The sequence below is a fragment of the Pocillopora damicornis genome, chromosome 12 (assembly GCF_964200805.1).
Source record: "Pocillopora damicornis chromosome 12, jaPocDami1.2, whole genome shotgun sequence".
NCBI classification, from domain to species: Eukaryota; Metazoa; Cnidaria; class Anthozoa; order Scleractinia; family Pocilloporidae; genus Pocillopora; species Pocillopora damicornis.
Window position 1 is genome coordinate 11,152,187 of NC_142681.1, and position 21,409 is coordinate 11,173,595.

A 21,409-nucleotide genomic window follows, 5' to 3' on the forward strand; every position below is an offset into this window, starting at 1 on the left:
TATGTTCAAACTGATGTTATGTTCAAACTGATCCTATGTTCTCATTGATCCTGTGTTCAAACTGATGTTATGTTCTCAGTGATCCTATGTTCAAACTGATCCTATGTTCTCGTTGATCCTGTGTTCAAACTGATGTTATGTTCTCACTAATCCTATGTTCAAACGGATCCTATGTTCTCGTTGATCCTATGTTCAAACGGATCCTATGTTCTCACTGATCCTATGTTCTCACTGATCCTATGTTCTCACTGATCCTATGTTCTCATTGATCCTATGTTCTCACTGATCCTATGTTCTCACTGATCCTATGTTCTCACTGATCCTATGTTCTCACTGATCCTATGTTCTCACTAATCCTATGTTCTCAATGATCCTATGTTCTCACTGATCCTATGTTCTCACTGATCCTATGTTCTCACTGATCCTATATTCTCACTGATCATATGTTCTCACTGATCCTATGTTCTCATTGATCCTATGTTCTCACTGATCCTATGTTCTCATTGATCCTATGTTCTCACTGATCCTATGTTCTCACTGATCCTATGTTCTCACTGATCCTATGTTCTCACTAATCCTATATTCTCACTGATCATATGTTTCCATTGATCCTATGTTCTCACTGATCCTATATTCTCAATGATCCTATGTTCTCACTGATCCTATGTTCTCACTGATCCTATGTTCTCACTGATCCTATGTTCTCACTGATCCTATGTTCAAACTGATCCTATGTTCTCACTGATCCTATGTTCTCACTGATCCTATGTTCAACTGATCCTATGTTCTCACTGATCCTATGTTCAAACTGATCCTATGTTCTCACTGATCCTATGTTCTCACTAATCCTATGTTCTCAATGATCCTATGTTCTCACTGATCCTATGTTCTCACTAATCCTATATTCTCACTGATCATATGTTTCCATTGATCCTATGTTCTCACTGATCCTATATTCTCAATGATCCTATGTTCTCACTGATCCTATGTTCTCACTGATCCTATGTTCTCACTGATCCTATGTTCTCACTGATCCTATGTTCTCACTGATCCTATGTTCAAACTGATCCTATGTTCTCACTGATCCTATGTTCTCACTGATCCTATGTTCAACTGATCCTATGTTCTCACTGATCCTATGTTCTCACTGATCCTATGTTCTCACTGATCCTATGTTCAAACTGATCCTATGTTCAACTGATCCTATGTTCTCACTGATCCTATGTTCAACTGATCCTATGTTCTCACTAATCCTATATTCTCACTGATCCTATGTTCAAACTGATCCTATGTTCAAACTGATCCTATGTTCAACTGATCCTATGTTCTCACTGATCCTATGTTCAAACGGATCCTATGTTCTCACTGATCCTATGTTCTCACTGATCCTATGTTCAAACTGATCCTATGTTCAACTGATCCTATGTTCTCACTGATCCTATGTTCAACTGATCCTATGTTCTCACTGATCCTATGTTCAACTGATCCTATGTTCTCACTAATCCTATATTCTCACTGATCATATGTTTCCATTGATCCTATGTTCTCACTGATCCTATGTTCTCATTGATCCTATGTTCTCACTGATCCTATGTTCTCACCGATCCTGTGTTCTCACAGATCCTATTTTCAAACTGATCCTATGTTGTCACTGATCCTATGTTGTCACTGATCCTATGTGGCGAATATAGGAGAACCTCGTAGCTATGAACACTACTGAACTAGTAGTTGAAATAAGACCTGAAAAATATTCAGGCCCATACCCACAAACATTATTGATCCTATGTTCTCATCGATCCTATATTCTCACTGACCCTAAGTTCTTACTGATCCTATATTCTCACTGGTCCTAAGTTCTTACTGATCCTATATTCTCACTGATCTTATGTTCCTACTAGTCCTAAGTACCCTTGATCCTATACTCCCACTTATTCTAAGTTGCCAGTGATCCTATGTAGCTATTTGAACCTATGTCACTTCAAACTGAGTCTATGACGTAGCTGCTTCGTCTCACTCCATCCATTTTCTCCCGTGCGTACAATTATTGTTCATAGAATCCTGGAAATGACAATCTTCGATTTATCTACTTTCAGATCATGATCTTCACTCAAAATTTGCGTTTAGAAATGTAGCGGCACTTTTAACCATTAATTAAGCGTCTCAGATTGATGTACACTGACGAGTCCAAATTATTTGTTGGTATTTTACGTACCAGAGTTTTTTCCACGCTGATCAAATAGTTGTGAGGATTATTACAAATACGTTGTTGGTTTTTCATCTATTATTTCCTGTGGAAATTACGACAGTTAATGAATATGCAGTCCATAGTTACGAATAATCGAAAGTCTTACTTAAAAAAACAAGATACAAAAACTAGAACAGGTTGAATCTGTTCTTGACAGGTCAAGAACAGATTGATGGATAATCTATAAGACGTTGCGCCCATACTTCCCTTCAAATTCGTCCAGATCTTCGTACATGTCAAAAGCTTTTATGGGCGTGATTCTCTCTGCTACTCTGAGATGTAAATTTCTTCTTTCTCTGGAATAACTGAGTCCGTCAGTGCGTTTGTCGTTATCTTGGCGACTGCTAAGGCGACATTCTTAGTTTTTCTTTCTCTCATGATTATTTTCAAATGCAAACTCTACTTCGTTAAGCTTGAGCGACTACTACACCATAATTTGTTCGCCAGCCGAACCAGTGAAACAACGTTAAAAAGTCCATAAAAGTTTTGTCAAGGCGTCGATTGTTTTTTTAACTCTTTTCCCCCTTCTTTGAGAGGTGTCCCAATATCTACTGTACCAATCATGGCCGCCAGCCATTAACGCATGTGCTAATTCCATAGAACGCTAAGCTTAAATTTTTGTATATCATTATACGCTTGAGCACTTTTAATTGGTTTGGGGACTGAATAACTTCTCACCGGGTAAAAATTTTGAGTTGAGCTACTGCCAAATTGGTTCAAAGCCTGGAGGAAGTAAATCAATTGATTAGAGGTTGGATTATGGAATTAAAAGTTTTCTCAATGGGAGAAAAAATAATAAGTTTTAATTTCCTGATCTCCTATCCCACGCCATATAGAAATTTACATTGAACTAGCTCCTTGTGTAAGATCTTAGCGTGCGGAATGTGGTCAGTTGTTGATTAGGGTGTCTCTAGAGTGTTGCTACTGTTTCGCGTCGTCTCAATAAGTGTTTTTCCACCGGTTAGTTAGCTTCTTTTGTTTTCCATATCGCATGCTTTGGTTCATTATTGTTTTATTCATAATTATTGGCACCAAAAACACTTTCAGAGAGTCGCTTCGTATAAATTAATTTTCAGTTTTTCCTGCGTATATAAACTTACTTTTCTCTGTTAAGGGGACCTTTCGTTTAGCAGTATCTACGTTACTCATTTCATCTTCAGACAGTGTTTTCTCGTCGAGTGCAAGGGCAGTTTTTGAGTAATCGTAACAATGTGAGTATCGTCGTTTCAAGTTGGCTCAGTGTATTTCTTTCTTATCACCTTTACTTAATCAATTGTTGTAATTTTGTATTTTTTAGTTTCAACCCTCATCGTTCTCCCACATCAATAAATCGCTTTTTATCAGTTAATCGTGGTGTTGGAAAGTTACGGTTACTGCAGTCACACCTTGCATAAAGTACAAAGACGTCTATTGTCAGCCCAGTCTTTATTTAGTTTCAGCATCACCAGAAAAGCAGTTATAAGGACATTGGATAACGATAGAGGAAGTTTATAAGTTATAGATAGCATTGTTAACAAGTTCGGTTCAAGTTTGTTCTAATCGACTGAAAAACATCGCTACTATCATTTCATGCAACTTATTTCTTACTGACGGTCAGGTTTTTATCATTTAGAAGTTCAAGCAACTTCATAGCCTTAATGAATAAATGGGACATAAAATAATTGATAATTATTTGATACATTATCCTTGCACGATCAGCTAGTATGGGGAATAAAAAAGGCATCAGAAACGATTGATAGACCCACGTTAACGGCTTCGATTACGATATCTGTACTAACCAGGACCAGAATTTCATTCATTAGCTTTAGTTATACAAAGTAGAGAAAAGAGTACAAATATCTATGATATGAAGTAAAACAGAACGCAGTGATTTTCAGCTCAGAGGCTCTAGGACTTCACCTTAATAGACGTAGAGGGCTTTGCGCGCATAAGGCTTGGGAATGAGCTGCACAGGAGTGTCAGAACAGTTCAAGTAAAGAAATAATTCTAAAAGTGTTTTAGTACTAAACATGCAAATAGGACAGACATGACTCCTTGTGGGAAGTACACAAGATCACCACGACGTGAAGACCCTCTTTTATACATAAATTGAATAATTGCACTTTTCCTGGTTCCTTATCTCTTCCAAGGAGCCTTACCAAACATTTCATTTTATATATTTTGCCATCACTGTTTCACAACATAGACATTTGTGTCAATTCCTAGGCCGGATTTCCACTACTCTCTTTAGTCCGGTTTTCGTTCCTACCTGTGGAGCGTGGGCTCAATTTCCGAACGGAACCGGCTATCGAGTCTAGTGAATTCTTTTAAAAAGCAAACCGCGCCAGTTGACCAAAATTAGTCGAAAGAAATATCTCATGAAGTTTTGCACTATGATAAAGAACAGAGGATCTCTTTAAGTTTAAAGAATTAGGTTTAAGATTTAAGTTTAAAGAATTAGGTTTAAGATTTAAGTTTGGTTCATGATTTTATTTTTGTCGATCATATATTCCAGACTGGGCAACTCCAATTAAGTCTGAAAAGGAAAAGTAGACGTGGTTAAAACTAACTTCGTGCATAAAGCTCCCATTTACTTCGGGTAAAAATGAGTTTTTTATCTGCACTTTTACTGATTCTCTTTTACCCCCAGTAAGGGATTTCCCTGGGTCCCATTACTTTTATCCTTTTCTAGACTAGCAGAAATACTTTTAAGAGTAAAAACTATTAAAACAAGAAGTTACTTCCGAAACCCATATGCATAGGAGCCTAGGGACTCATTCCACCCTGTCGTTTAAGCCCTTGGAGGGTTAACATTCTGATTTTGTCTCCAACGTAATTATCTACCCATCTCCTATAACTATAATATTTGCTTGGAATTTATCTGGTACATATGTTGTAAGGATTTTTTTGAAGACAGGCTTCCTGAAGATGGTTGAAAACCGGCGTTCTAGAAATGCCGATGTAAAAACAAATGAAATAACCAGCCACTTTATAGAACCATAATTATTGGTAGCTTGTCCATAGTGCCCGTCCAGCTCCATCTCTAACTGCTAACAAGTTTCTTTAGTACTTACCGCATTATTTACAGTATTCTGGGCAACTGCCGTGGCAATACCTCATAGCGAATCTCGTGTGCCTACCCTTGTCACACTGTTTATTTTTCCCAAGCATTTTGCACAATCCACTGAAAGCGTCAGCACAAACTGAAGCATGGAACACATTAATAGATTTTAATCATCATTTACTATTTGCATCGTTCTGGTCTTTGTTACTATTATAATTATTATATCTTCTATCTAGTCTTTGCCCCGAAGATGTCTCGAAGACCTCTGAAAACTGCTGGTGGTGTTCTAAATCTCACTTCAAGTTCAATACTATGTTAAACTTCCCTTGAGGATGTAACTATAGATATTCCAATGACTATGCGTATGTATTGGCAAGGATCTGTTGTGGCTTTATTGGTCAGTTAGTAGAAGAACTCCTATAGCAACCGACCGGTCGAGACGCCTGACGTCGTTTTTCAGGTTTTGTGTGTTACATTCGACTTTTTATTGCCTAAGTGCAGTTTACCTTAGAAATTTTAATTCTTCACCGAAGATAAAACATCATGAATGATTTATTTCGTATATCACTTGTGATATATATGTTGAAATTTTGATGTTCTTAGTCTCAACGTGTCATTTCTCACCCATTGAGTAGTAGAGGGGCAGCGCCAGGGGAGGCGTGACACCGCATGGTGTTAAAAGTTCATTTAGATGTTATTCTTTTTTGATTGGCCGATTCAGCTTGTTAGTTTGGCCTAATTACAAAGGAGTTACCTGCTCTTCTCGGGAAAGCGACATCCGAGGCAAGGTCTTCATAACTAAAATCTTCATCTGTAAACAGTGAATGTAGTTAGAATGGATTTGAGAATTAAATTGCATTGGATCTGATCTTCACGATAAGTTATCGATTTTTGCTTGTAGTGATGGTTAAAATCAATTTGACGGCTAGGCTAAAGGAGCGACTTTGGTATGAATTGAACCCTAGATCGCTTCTTTTTATGGTGTGGGGGGGGGGGGGGGGAGGAGGGGAGGGCTCTTTACATACATACTTGTTGGCTATGTATTCTGATGATGTATTCCAAAGTTTAACATTTTTTTCTGAATACAGGCAGGATACTAGCAATCTTTGAGTCTATAATTGGGTCCAGAACTCATCTATTGTTTGCGTAAATGCTCTGCGCATTTGCGAACATTGAAAAATTCACCGAAGACAAGAAGTAAAGGTGGAATTTTATGAAAAATGAAAACTAAAAGTCAGAGGAATATTAATAAGTAATCATAATACCTGTCGATAGATTTTCAGTGTCAAGACTATCCACGTCTGTGTTCCTCTTGTCCTGATCAGCTGAGAACACAAAATGATAGTGATACATATTTTTCTTATGCTATAAGTGTATCCCTTTGGGGCTAGCAGCCAGCACTCCAGTTCTGAACTTAAGACAGCTTCTTATTTTGTCATATCCTATTCGATAGAGGCTGGGATACGAAGAGAAAAAAGTACATTTTTTTTGTCTTGTACCCTCCCCGTCGTCGTGATCTGAACCCTTTTTACTGCAGATGTTATGTTAGCTTAAATAGCCAACGTGAATATGGAACATTTCCACTGGACATCGGCTACAACTATTTCAAACTTTCTCAATCATCTAACATCTGATTACATTGTTGCATTGTTTTTCTTCTAAACTTTTATTTTAAAATTGGTTAAAAGTTGGTTACTACATTATAGATCGTTGGAATGTAAGTGACTTTAGAAAACGGTAAAATAAAAATTTACTGGCTCCGCGCTCTAGTCATGTTGGTAGAAAGGAAAATTAAACCAAGTTGAAGATCAAGGTCGAGGAAAGATCACTTATACATATGTTTAAGAAGAACAATACTTCACCGAAAACCGGTAGATTAAGCGAGACATTACGAATCCTCATAGTGTGAAAAACGTTATCTCAACTACAGTAAAACCGACACGGACACTAAAATCACCTTGACGCAGGCTATTCCAGATATCCTTCTCTATGGCAACCGAGGCAGCTTGAACCTCGAGAATCCCGACAAACCCAGCCAAGAGAAGAATGAAACCAAACTTCAAAGCCATTTTAACCCGGTCCAATACCCTGAAAAAGTTGCTTTTATGCCGTAAGCTTCGTTCAAACAGGCCGAGATCGAATTGTTCAACGGGTAACTTGTTCAAATGTTTATAAGGACTAGGTGGTCGTGTTAATAAGCTTATTATCAAGTGGGGGAAGAATCACTTAATTAGGTGACAATCGATTAATTAATTTTTCATACAGCCAATTACAGTTGAAAAGAAACAAGAAAATTCAGGGTTTTGTCAATGTCAAAGCCTTGAGTTACCCAGGGTAGAACAGAGAATGAATAGGGTTGAGGTCATATTGTTATGACGCTAGAAAACTTTGCTTTTTCCATATTTCTATTAACAGTTTTGAACACCATCGCTTCCTGGTGGAAGTTCACTGTTTTTAACCTCGAAAAAATCGTGGGCTTAGCTTATCAAACCTGAGTGATGAAGGGAACTGGAATATCTTCTGAAACATAATATCTTGGCATAAATAATTTTAAGAGCGAAGTTATAAAAATTTTTAATTAGTAGGTATCTTGTAACCGTTTTGTCAACAATTTCTTTTGTAATTTGGAAACGGTGGGTCTCTCTTTGAATCGCTAATTGGCTATCTATTCTTTAGACATGAAATACCCTTACTTTAGGCATGTGTAGATGCTTTGCAAGCGAATCAAAAGAATTTTTTTTATCAAGAAAAACCCCGTAAGACAACCGTTTTGAAACGTTTCCTTCACTTAATAAAGCAATTCAATGAATTTCAACTTAAAATCACAACAGTTTTTTCATTAAACCAATTGACCATGTGGTTTAAAATGGTTTTAACTTTCTCCCCGGGATTTGGCATCTCTGATTTATTTTTCTGCCTGCGTTTTTATTCAGCACACCGCGTTTTGGTTTTGTAAAGAAAACAAAGAAAAAAAAATGTATAGACTAAATCTTTTAGAGAACTTAATCGTGACAGTTCTGAAACTTTATTTTGCAGGTAAAAGTTAGCATTACGGTTTGCGATAACATTAAGTTGTCTGACCTTGTCTGAGATATTTTGTCTCATATCTTGTTTTTAGTGTAATCATTGGTGATAATGTACGACAACTAGTCGTTAGTCTTCATTTTTTCGTTGAAAGAGTGATTTGCGAGGAAACTAAAAGTACGCAATAACATTGATAACCATAGTTCATTACTGAATATCATAAAGTAGGCAATTTTTTGAACTTCTCTTCTCGAATTAGAGATAATTCCTAAAAATGCGGTTATCGGTTTGCGCTTGGCCAGTAGTGTTATTGTCCATGAACTTCAACCACTTCATTAATATTAGATATTGACATTTTTAAATTGCCTATTCTTAGTATTAAGTTTTTTAACACCTGTCAAGTCAAATTGTGAAATATTGAGCTCCTTTATAACTTGTCTTTTCTTTCTCTTTGTGAGCAGTAATAGTGGGATTTATGTTGTGTTTTTTATAATCTATGAATACTGATTAATTTTTTTTCTTTGGACAGGGAAGATTTACGCCCCTTTTGTCCCTCGACTCGTAGATCACCAGTCGATCAGTTATCAGTCAGCGTGTCATTAGCTATTCACAAGTCTCATTTGAGCCAGTGTGACGTCATTGAGGTTGGCTACTGGACTTGATTGTAACTGTTGGGGTTCTATTGTTTTCTTGATTGAGCGATCGAAGAGGGGATTGAAATCAGCAGGGAACTTTGAAATTTTAATCACAATCTCAGTTAAGTGTTCTAGTTCAATACTGACTGCGGCTATTTGTTCGTGTAAGAATTCTCGATTTGCTATTACTTTTGTACACTTCCAAGACATTTGGGCAAGATTGAATGAATACGATGACTATAAAACTTTCTGTAGCTACAATGACAGTGACTATAGCACTTGTACAGTCATGTTAATATGAGAAAAAAAAATGCTTACAAAGATGTTGTATGAACCTACCAGTGTGCCTTCTAAATTGTTTTTGAACCTTATGTCAAGCCGGCAAGTAATAATGACGGGTTGAAACAGTTTGTCATGGTTTCTCGTGACTGCGAACTCTACTTTGATACAACAGTTATCGACGCACTTTTACTAAAAAAAAAACAACATTTCGGTGCCGTCCTGACGCCATTGTCAAGCAAATGATGGTTATTCTAGGATAGGGAGAAGCGTAGACTTGAATACATAAATATAAAATATTTGTTCGCACAGAGTCGGTTTGCACGATCAAACTCGGAATAACCTGCGTATGGAAAAGTATTTATCCTGACTGACTTAGAATACTTCAGTTTAAAATAACGCTGTATTTATCATATCTCAAATTTCTGTTGTGATAGCGGCCAAGTAAAGGTTTTGATCATCGTATACGGAGTGAATCCTCACTCATGCAGTACCGTGATAAGACAGATTAACAAGGAACCTATTATGTATTCTCGCATCTTGTTATATTTACCTTCGTGTGACAAGTCACCCCTCAAGTATCCTTAGATTTACTTTTACAAGATGGTACTGACTCAAATAACATTGATATGAGAAGTTATCACATATTGTTCTACATTTGGTGTGGCAGGAGATGATTTTTTTTCCTCTTTGGCAAGAGCAGTTTTTTAAATATCAATAAGAACATCTATGCTTGTTTTATCGTCGAGAAATGCTGAAATAAACCTTGGCCCCTCTCTAGAAGAGATCGCCCTTTTAAGAAAGAGGGGAAATGTCAGGATTTATTTGGTCTGTACACTGATTGCATAACATGGATGTATCCTCACCAAAGTTGTTCCGTAAGTCGGAGGCGCGTCACTTGGTTGAATCCCATTCAAACCTAAATCCTTGAAGTTTGAGTTTTTACAACAAGTAATGACTGTGAACATATGAAACTCATATATGCGAGCTGCGGATTAAGGAATGAATATGAAAGCGATCTTCGCAGTAATGATCACTACCCGAGCGGTAGTGAAAATTAGGCCTGAGGTCATGGCCTCAAATCTCGTCAGGGCCTGAATTTTTTCAAGCCTTATTTTCATAACTACTTCGGTAGTATTCATTATTACGAAGACCTACTTTTAAGTTGGGTAAAGTGATAAACCGTAACCAACACCTCTGAACGGAAACCTCTGTACGTAAGCAATTTAAATGAACGGATAATGGCTGAATTTTCCATTGACCTAAACACAGCAAGGACTTACATTGTCAATCACATAAAATTAATTATCTTGTAAAGGTGCTATGAAGTCAGTATTTAGTCAGTTCAGTGTGAATTTGTCATTCGTTTATATTCAGAATTTAGTTTCTTTATAAATTCAAAGTAGGTTTAAGCTTTTAAGGTGAGTTTCCAAAATTGTGACTGTCTAGTTTATCTTCCAGCAAAGGACGTGCTTACTTTGTCGACTGATTTTGCTTTGGACCCACACGAAGGTTCTTGTTTTGCCTTACGCAGTCAAAGATTGATTGAACGCATGAAGTGCGTAGTTGTTCATTTGTGAGATTCTTGTAGACTTTTTAGGTTAGTGTTATAACAGCAACTGTTCAATCTTTTTCAGGGTCAGTTAGTCAGCATGCTCACTCACGCCTACCGATAGCGGAAACATCATAAATGGGGGAGGACTTGCAAACAAAGCGCTTAATGGAAGAGGGGTATAACATTCAGATAATTAGGTGAATGATGACGATGATCGACTATGTCAACGATCTACTCTCAATTACTCTTCGTTGCACAGTAGGAAATAACAAATGAACTGATACCGCTTCAGCTTTGATAAAAGTCCACTTTCTTGTCTCTAAGACATATTCACGTCGGAAGCGACTTTCGTTTTGCGAAAAATGGAGTTCTGACAGAAAAGAGAAGATAGTTACTGTTTTTTTTTCAGTAAATAGCAACAGTGAGAGGTTCACTAGTATATTTCTTGTAAGATATCCTCATGTATTTGTGAAATGAGTGAGCCAATAAACAAGATTAATTTCCATGTAGTTTTTGCCTCCCCACTTGAATCGTCAAAGACATTTCAGTCTTGCAATTTATTTTTATCTCGTACTGCTGGAATACAGTATTTTAAGATTTCAGGGTCATAAACCATACTGCTGAGTTAATAAAACTAGAGCTGAATATTAACACAACATCTTATCTGTAAGAGTGTAAGTGTAAATTATTTCATTTCAACTGATGCTGGTCCGGCTAAAATTTTTCTCGAGCATTGTGTAATTGAGAAGTCCAAAAAAATGCCTAAAACTCACGAATACTCGTAATCCTGTAAAGAATCATTAAGCGTGCTCCCGGAGTTGGTTAAATGGTTGAAAAATGCTTCGGATGTCAAAATGGTAACGATTTTATTTTCAAAACGTGCAGCTCTAGAATTTTCTGATGATAGGTGTTGTTTTGATTGTAGTCGGAAAACTCATCGCAACATGCTGTGTAAAGTTATATTGCCCGTAGGAAATCTCCTCGTTTACCTTTCAGATAGAAAATAGATTTTTTAAATGAAGCCTCTCGTGACTAATTGCTCCACTCGAAATAAACGTTTTTGCAATGTACTGAAACACCTGTTGTTGGCTAACAGAATTTTCTATCACTCAATTTTGCAGCTCTCAAATCAGCTGCCTTCTCTTTGGAATGGGCTTGGTTCTAACAGGTAAATAGTGCTGGGCTCCATAATCAGTATACATGGTTTGTCATACTTTTGTCAACACGTAAGAGTTCTTGTATGCTTGCATGGCGGTTTTTCTGTGTCAAACCAGCGCCCTGACGGTTTTCATTTTTAGCACCCTTCTTGGCTTTGCCATTTCGCAGGCTCTGGTCGGTAAGTACGTGGTGACTTTGTTCTTACGTCAAACTGATAGTTCAGCTTATCAATGAAAACATTAATATCGATATGTATCATATCACGGTTGTATTCCGCAGTGAAAATTTAGAGCCCTTCGACTCCATTGGCGACCAAGCTTTTCAGAAATATCGGGTTCAACCGAGCGAGATTTTTACATGAAAGAATAAGAGACACTTTAAGAGTGAAAAAATCCCAAAAATGATTATGAAAAATAAAAAGATTAATTAATGGAATAAAATATTTGCAAAACGTAGAAAATTAGAGGGAAAGGGACGCGTTCTTTTATCAAACTCTATCCATGATTGAAGAATCAATATTTGTTTTTCGTGAGTCTTATGTATATGTATCCGTTTTAAGGTAGGGAAACGCAAGTCTACGTAATCAAGAACACAAGTTTCGCAATGTTGTTGTTTTGTTTATGAGGTAATGAAAGTTTCGGTAAATTTCTTGTCAAGGGGTTGAATAGCTAGAAGAAGAAAATTCAGCGAGAGTCAGAAAATTAAAGCCTAAAGGATTCTCTAGTATCGATATTTTTAAGCTGTAGTGTCCACGGATCCAACATTATCTTATGTTGAAGGGTGCTGTTTAAACAAACTTGAACAAACAAATACGAGAGACTTCACTCGAAATGAAAATCTCTTCTTCATTTTAGATGAAAACATCATTTTATATCAGATTGGAAACAAAAATTGCTTGTAAAACAAAAGCAATTGCCTCGTAGCTGGCATGCAAAGTGCCAAATATAGACCCTATAGGTTATATAGTTATGGAATTTTGTGTCAACAGATGTCAAACACTCGTCTAGGTCATGCCTCAGTTTTTCAAAGTTGAGTTGTTCGTCAACAAGGCCTTAAATTTACCGGCCAATTTAAAACAAGATACTTTCTTTTTAAAATAAGAAACTAATGGTTGTAAGTTAACGCTCGAACAGCGCAAATCCGAGATTTTGTCTGATTTTTGGAAATAGTTCAAGTTGCAGGGTAGTGTAGGAGACAAAACTGTAGACCAAGACGCATATTCCATTACTTAAAAAACACCTTCCCCCTCCTCCACTCTCCGCTCCCTACTCCTATTTTCTATTTGATTTAGGTAAATGAGGATAATTAAATCGGGAAGAGGATTTTACACGGCATGTTGCCATAAGATTTCCCGGCTAGAATCAAAGAAATACCCACAATCAGAAAATTCTAGTGCTGCGAGTGTTGCTAATGAACATGTTAGCCTTTTGATAATTAAAGCAATTTTCAACCAATTAAACAAACTGCGGCCGGGGGCGCGCTAAATGATACTCCGCAGGAGTATGTGTGTATTGACATATTTTAAGTATTTTTGTTTAACTTCTCAGAAAGCAAAACTCAGGAGAAACATTAGCAAAACAACGCATGGTTTTTATGTGTTTCTTTTACAATGGCTTTCAACGGAGCACTCCATTTCTCGATATACCACAAACAGCAATTTTAATTAGATTCAGAGTGACTCAGAGATTGCCCTTAACCTTACAGTAACATCTTTGTTCGACTTACATATCAATTTCTTTTCAATTTCAAGATGGCCGATGCACACTAGTCAAGCTTCTTGCTGTAAGACACGACAAATCATTGAACGATCACGTACTAACTTCATATCCTGTTGCAAAAGAAGACGATTGCCAGTTGAAATGTTTTATGCACGAGCTGTGTGTGTCATATAATCTAGGACCAGTGCTAGACAATGGCATACGAGACTGTGAAATCAGCAAGTCTGATGAGTTTAGAGATCCTCAGAACATGACAGACAGGCCCGGATACTTTTACCGCGGAATCGAGGTGTGTGCTTTAAGAGCAGTCTTGTTTTGTGCGAGTTTATCACTTACCACACACAGAGAGAGGCTGGGAGAGCTTCTGAGGCTGAGTAGTATAGATACAAGTAAAATGATTCAGATTTTGGAGGAAAATATCTTATTAGCAATTAAAGCAATGTCTTCACTTTCGTGTACAAAGAACCGAATGTAAGCGGCCAAAGTTTAATTTTCCTATTTTCAGAGCTGTTCGCGGTGAAATAAAGGGTGTGCTCATCTTTTAAATGCATGACTGGGGCACGAGTCGGACAAAGCTTGAAGCGAGGTGTAGTGTGTGTGGGCCTCCAACCAAGGCCCCCCGTTTCCAAACAGCAAAAGGTGTCTCTGGGGAGCGTGGATGACATGGCATCGATGACACTAACCTCACATTAAAGTGGCTCTTTGTCGATACTTACACCAAATGAAACTTTTTTTTTTTTAACAGCTTTATTGACCATAACACATGTTACATACAGCAAATTAAACAGCCAAGAAAAAAAAATGAAATGTATGTGCAAAGTGATTTAAAGTGATAAGGTCAAAAGGGAAGGTGCGAACGGGACGCGAGGACCCATGCGAGGCACCTCCCATGGTACAAATAATAATTAAAACGCGATCAACTAAAAGACGCCAAATTTAAAAGACGCTAAAACCAGGGATGGCAGGGGCAGGATCGTACAATTGACCAGGTACAGGGATAGGATATGTCGAAGTGATTGTGCAAAAGGTGGAACATGTGCTCAGTAACAAAGTTGCGGAAGGAAGCAGTAGTTGAAAAACTGGTAGGGGGTGAAAATTTACAGATATAGTTCCAGAGCTTAACAATACGATTAAAGTAAGAGGCCTGAAAAGTGCTAGTTTTACATACAGGAGTTTTAAGGTTATAAGAATTACTTAGTCTGGTTCAGCCGTGAGAAACAGGAGAAACAAAATCATAAACATTAAGATCAGTAAAACCATTCCGACATTTGTAAAAAAAAACAAGATCTTTGAGTTTGCGTTCAAATGTCAGAGGAAGAAGTTTCAAAGTTAAAAGTCTGTCTCTGTATGACATCACGCCTACACGTTGTTTGAGGATCCACCTTGTGGCCCTTCTTTGAACCCTTTCAATTTGAGTTTTTAATTCAATCTTGTCCGGGGACCAGACTTGGGTCGCGTAGGATAACTGAGACTTCACAAGTGCAAGATAAAGTGAGCGTCTAGCAGAGACATCGTTTAATAGTGGGCACGTGTTAAACAATGTTAGTTAAGTTCGTTTTTTATTATAGTCCTTGCATTATAGTCCTTGCATTTTCCATCATCACTTTCTTTTTTTTCTTTAGAACTCCTGCTCCACTGACCCTTGCCCAAGAAATGCCTTATGCGTTCCGAACTTCGAGTCACTCGAAAGTTTCCAATGTTTGTGCCCTCCAGGTTTTACCGGAGAAACTTGCACTTTTGGTAAGTCGAGGAAACACATTGAAATACGAGTGGCAGGTAATATAAACTTCATTGTATAGCAAGAGCTGGGTATTGTTTATTAGTTACTTCGTTACCCTCGTCTTCTAAACTTCGCCTAAAAGTGATTTCAATTTCAAGGGCTGCACATAAGTTAACTAGCAGAAAGAGAAGGACGGCTCTCCGTAATTCTTACGTTTCCTATTTTTTGAAAGTGGCGACTGAAGGAAAGAGAAGTGGAGCGACAGTTTTCAAACATAAGGACTACTCATGATATTAAGAGCATTGCTGCACTATACGAAGTTTTACAAGTTGCAATGAGTGTTTTACTTTGACAAACTTTTTCAACTTTAAATTCACTCTCTGACGTAGACGTAGACGAATGTCAAGAAAAATCTGACGACTGCCACCTTAACGCCAGCTGCAATAACACTATAGGATCATTTGGCTGCAGGTGTAATGATGGATTCCATGGAAATGGTCACCTTTGTGCAGGTAACTCGGCGACTTATCTTGTACCAGCCCTCCCTCGTATTCGTAGTTTAACTGTGAAAATTCTAATTTACTTAACAGTAAGGAAACAAGAGATTTGTGTCCATAAATTCGAGCGAACCTTTTTGAAGTTCAAATTTTGAATCAGTAACTTTAGTTTATTCTGAACAGCCACAGGCTTGCACACCTGATAACTGTTGCTTACGTTACCTAAAATAGATACTGACGAGTGTCAACTGGATCATGGCTGTCACTTACACGGAGAGTGCATGAACACTGCGGGCTTGTTTTACTGTACATGCCAGCCCAGTTGCACAGGAGACAGTAGAGGAAAAGCACACTCAAGCTACAGTTGTCCACGTCACTCCCCTGGAATTTCTCCAAGGAACTAAAATGTACACTGGCTAATAGCCTTATCCCTGTAGAGTCTACTGAAAACTACTTTCTGGGCCCTCCTCCCCCTAAAAAGTTCTTTGCCAGCTAGCCCGGGGTCAGCATGTTTTCCCCATCCTGCCCTAGTATCCCTAATAAGTTTAACTAGTTGTGGCTGCATTCCAGGAACTTCTTTGTAGTAGAGCAGCGGTTTACCTCGACAAAGTACAATGTTTCCCTCTGGCGAACTTCCTTCTCTTGTAATTTGGAAGGAGACGTTTATATGAATACCTAAAAGCATATAGTTACTGATGCATTATTTATCAATTAATGAGATCAGCAACGCAACTAATTCTTCTAACTGGGTTCTGGATAATCTTTTACAACCTCACAGACATCAATGAATGCGAAATCAGCTCTCACAGTTGCCATAAGTATGCGAAGTGCATAAACACAGATGGTTCATTCAGCTGCTTATGTAGACCAGGATATACTGGAGAGGGATTTTCTAAATGTGAAGGTAACAACTCTTAAATAGAGAAAGATGTTGAACAAGAAAGATGGTAAGTTTTAAGCTCGGTATTCTATTTACAAAACATGACGCTATCGAAATTGCTGATCCTAACATTATGCAGGACGCGTGTCATATATTGACTACGTAATAAGCCATGCTCACCATAGAGTCTCTGTGGCCCAGTGGTGGAACATCGGGGCGCGGAATCCGTAGGTCTGAGGTTCGATTCCTCGTGGGGACTCAGAATTTTTTCTTTGTCCCACACTCGTGACAAGACGAAAAACATCTTTCTTCATTTCTTTACCGAGCTTAAAAATTATCATCTTTCTCATTCTAATTACAATACTTTGAAATATTGCTTCATGACGTATGTATCTCCATTCTGTCCCTGCCATGGACATTTGGAGGCGATCCTGAACTTTCGACCGAAACATTTCCAAAACAAAGGCGAGGCTTCGACTTCCTTTTCGAAGTAATCTCGAAGTTTGAGATCGCTGATGTGATGTGGGAATGATGTCTGATGAGGGGACATAATCCAGCACTTAGTCTCATGCTCTGTTTAAATTGATTCAAGCGTTAAATCTTAAAAAAGGGTTAAGGTGATCCAAGATTTTTTCGTTATGAGGTAAGTTTTGCCCCTAAAATAGCACAAACATGCAACTCAACCACTTTTATGATGCAAATGTTTTACTTTTAATAGTTTCTGACTTTAGACAAACTTCGTCTCTAGACGTTCTCTAAACGGACACCCTATTGAACGTCCCAGCATCTTTACTTTAACGCCCAGGAAAGAAAAACGTTTTGAAGTTACATAAGAGTCCTGTTTTAACATGCTCATCTAAGTAGCTATTTCTGTTGGCGTCAAAGCGGTCATTTCTGAAAAATGTGACTGGCGCTTTCCTTTTACTTTTGATTCACATGGATCGTCTGGTATCTTCCTTGATTGCAATCAGATTTCTTGAGATCAGTGAATGTCTTATTCACGCAGATCAGTTATTCTTGTTCACCAAGTCTTACAAACCTATTGGCTAACGAGCCTGGTACGTTTTGTGGGTAATCCTGCCGACTGGGATGTAAAACCATAAGGTTTAACTGAGAACTTAGTGATACCCATTTGAACTCTTGGTGGAAACATGTAGCATTTGTAGGAGAACAACAAATTTATTCTGGCAGGGCTTCAAATCCGCCAGGTCAAAAGTCCGGTTCGCTGACCATTTACAAGACCATTCCCATTCCAAGGCATTCTTTTATTTCTTAAATACAATGGTGGTATCTTTGTATACTTTGTGACAATTTAACACACAAATGTCATGCAGAAGCGTCTTGTCGTAACACAGTTGGATCCTATAGGTGCTTCTGCAAAGAGCCTTACCAAGGAGATGGGTTTGCCTGTCGCCTCGGAGGTATGAATAGGTTTCGGTACAACGGCCGGAACTGATGAATCACTTAGACATATTTGATATCCTACTTTACGAGGAATTTGCCCGAATTTGGAGGTTTTGACACAAAAGTGTCGTGATAATAAAAAAATTAAAAACAAAACAAAACATGATAACAATAACTTTAGTCAAGTGTCAATTGATCCAGAAGTTACAAACACTATCAAAAATCCCAAAATACTAACAGTCTGAAATATTGATTTTCTGGACATGTCGTCCCATTTTTAATGGCTGAAAATTCGACGGACTGCTATCATTTTCGACGAAAAAAAGCGAAACCTTATCCTCTAGCAAAATCTGTTGATTAACCATTGCTTTCTCTAAGAATGTGCCGTTTCTTTTTTATAGAACCACCTTCTTTTACATCACAACCGATGTCCACAATTATTGAAGAGAAAGAGAACGTGACGTTCACGTGCTCAGCGTATGGCGATCCCATACCCAACATCACGTGGTCAAAAGAAAATGGAACCTTACCAGTAGGAAGATCTCTTGTTGCTTTTGATAGCTTGTCCTTGTGGAATGTTTTAAGGAGTGACTCTGGGAATTATACCTGCACTGCTACCAGCACTGCCGGTACTATTTCATCATCAGCAGAGCTACATGTGCATTCAGTTCTCGAATTCACGACGGATTCTTCCTTTGGTCCCTTTAATATTTTTATCGGCGACTCACTCATAATTCCCTGCTTAGCTGAAAGTGATCTGAAACCAAAAATGACATGGCTTTTACCGAATGTCTCTGGGGTGCGTGTTTTTGATAACAGCACATTATTCATTGCCTTTGCTGAGTTGTCCCATGCTGGCACGTATATATGCCAAGCTGAGAATGATCTTGTCATTCTGCAAGGATTCGTTGATGTGTATGTTCATATTCATCGTACATGTCACCACATCAAAATCCAGCAGGAACTATCATCAGGTGGCAATCAAGTAGATACAAGTGGAATATATTTCATTGATCCTGATGGTGAGGATACTGGCGTGGCTCCCTTTCTAGTATTTTGCAACATGAGCATGGTAGATGGTACTGGCGCGACACTTGTAAGCCACGACAGCGAGAACAGGACCGAAGTTAATGGTTTCGGACCTAGCGGAAGCTATATAAAAGACATAAGTTACACAGGAGTAACTTTGTCCCAAATTGTAAGTCTTATGAAAGTGTCAGAGAGTTGCCACCAATTTATCAAATACGAGTGCTATAAGTCAGCCCTACTGAAACACAATACAGGCTATTGGGTGTCACGTGAGGGTGAGATAATGGAGTATTGGGGTGGAGCTTCTCCAGGCAGTGGAATGTGCGCTTGCGACGAAACCCTTACCTGCATTTCAAATAAACAAAATTGCAACTGCGATACAGAGAATAGCGAATGGCTAGAAGACAGTGGCTACCTGAGTGATGAAAGTACCTTGCCTGTTACCCAACTAAGGTTTGGAGACACAGATCATAAAGACGAACTAGGATACCACACATTGGGAAAGCTCGTGTGTTATGGAGAACGCCTTCCACAGTCTCCCAATTGACTCTGTAGAATCAATAACAGCAAATCATTGGGTCTTGTCTATCCAACAAAGTGATACTCTTCGTGACAACATAGACACAAGTTCAAGATACAGGAAGTTTTATACTATAGATATTGTACATAATTTTTAGAAGTCAAGGCATCTCCCAAACAAGAACTTTCGTCAGCCAACTATAGCTTGTTTTGTCACTTAGATTTTTCAATACGTGACCAGCTATAGGCTCTTAATGTTTTTCAGAGACCTCCTCGTCTCTTTTATCTTTATGCTGCCATTCAGTTCTATCACTGAGTTTTTATCTTGAAATCTGCATTACTAGGCTACATCTGTAATTCCGTACACTGCAACTTTAATCAATTGATTAATTGTTCTATGTATATAACCGTTAATTTATGACTGATTGATTATTCTTTCTCCCAATGTAATGTAATTTTTAACTTGCAAGCCAAATGTAAGAAATAGATTGTACACCACAATAAATTGGTGAGTAGTTTTTGATTCATTTCCTATCAAGTCAAAAACGATTTCATGTGCTAAATTCAATTTGAGGTTATCCTCTGATAACATGCAACAAAGCATTGGAACATTAAACACGTTCAATAATTATCGTAATGAACGTTAGCCAAAGATACCTCCATAATAGTAATGGTAACATCACTTCTATCGCGCTTACACGTTGCTCCTCTAAGCACTTTACCTCTACCAAAGACATATGACCGTCGCTGGTAAATTACATGGTCAGGGAGACACAAAGTATAAAAAGCCCCGAGGATGCTAAATGTTTTAGGTGAAGACACCTACGCCAGAGAACGTGACGTCTATCATAAATCAACTGAACTTAGAATTACATTTGTAACGAAGTTGTTGACATCAAATTGATCAGTCTGGTCGTATTATAGACATTTTTAAGCAGTTTGAATGCAATATTATTGCATGTAGTTCGTGTGGGTATGGGAAATTCTCTGGAGCTAAGGTTCTTGTCTTGTTGACAGGAGTGGCTGTATAGATTTCTCTGGCCATTCATTTCAGTTGTAGCACGACTTACCCTTCGCGCACAAAAATTCCGCTGGCTACGCTGTCGTCAGATCATCACTGAAGATGCAAACATGCCAGGAGACAGCTTTTCGTTTGTATAGACTTTTTACTTTTATCAAATTTGCATCTGACGCTGAAACAGCACTGATTACTTGATGGCTTTTAACAAAGTTGTTTGGAAAGTTCTTGTTATCTTTGTAATAGAATCAAGAGTTAGATTTAGGATAAGGCGTGTGGGCGAAAAAGGGATCAATTATTGATAAATGAACAGAACGTTTCTTTGTTTTTAACCGGCAGTGTGGAACACATAGTCATCCTTAATGATACGAAAATGTTCTTTGCATTTTCTGGTTGATAGCTGTATTTAATTTAGAAATAATCGACCTTAACGCCTAGCGAGCTCTCCTTAACCATTTTTTGCGCATTCAAAGTACGATTTTGTGGCCAAAAAGTGTCCTCATCAAGCGCGCAGCCAAAACGATCATTTCACGTTGCTGTGACGTAGAAAACTGTGTAGACACGTCGGCAACTGTGAAGGACAAACGAGAAATCTCGGACGAACCTATTGCGAACGTATTGCGTGGCCGGGGCGGCACAAGAAGACAAGAATAATACACACACACTGAGTATTTCTATACACTAC

General features: G+C 38.1%; 2 protein-coding genes and 1 long non-coding RNA gene across 3 annotated transcripts; 2 read left to right on the forward strand and 1 right to left on the reverse strand.

Annotated features, from left to right (window-relative positions):
* Window positions 1-3,655: 3,655 nt before the first annotated feature.
* LOC113685678 (uncharacterized) lies at window positions 3,656-7,490 on the reverse strand. Its single transcript, XM_027203208.2, has 5 exons — window positions 7,246-7,490; window positions 6,554-6,613; window positions 6,043-6,099; window positions 5,299-5,427; window positions 3,656-4,760 (listed from the first exon to the last, which is right to left on the reverse strand). Exons 1-4 carry the CDS (start codon window positions 7,355-7,357, stop codon window positions 5,303-5,305), a joined length of 354 nt encoding a protein of 117 aa, XP_027059009.2. The 5' UTR covers window positions 7,358-7,490; the 3' UTR covers window positions 3,656-4,760; window positions 5,299-5,302.
* A 1,455-nt stretch (window positions 7,491-8,945) lies between these two features.
* Window positions 8,946-11,282, forward strand: LOC149036450 (uncharacterized). Its single transcript, XR_016181778.1, has 2 exons — window positions 8,946-9,068; window positions 10,864-11,282. It is a non-coding gene; the product is annotated as an uncharacterized LOC149036450 (long non-coding RNA).
* A 654-nt stretch (window positions 11,283-11,936) lies between these two features.
* Window positions 11,937-20,303, forward strand: LOC149036451 (uncharacterized). Its single transcript, XM_089189700.1, has 6 exons — window positions 11,937-12,117; window positions 13,690-13,946; window positions 15,280-15,397; window positions 15,767-15,889; window positions 16,653-16,778; window positions 18,560-20,303. Exons 1-6 carry the CDS (start codon window positions 12,030-12,032, stop codon window positions 19,732-19,734), a joined length of 1,887 nt encoding a protein of 628 aa, XP_089045826.1. The 5' UTR covers window positions 11,937-12,029; the 3' UTR covers window positions 19,735-20,303.
* The last annotated feature ends 1,106 nt before the right edge of the window (window positions 20,304-21,409 follow it).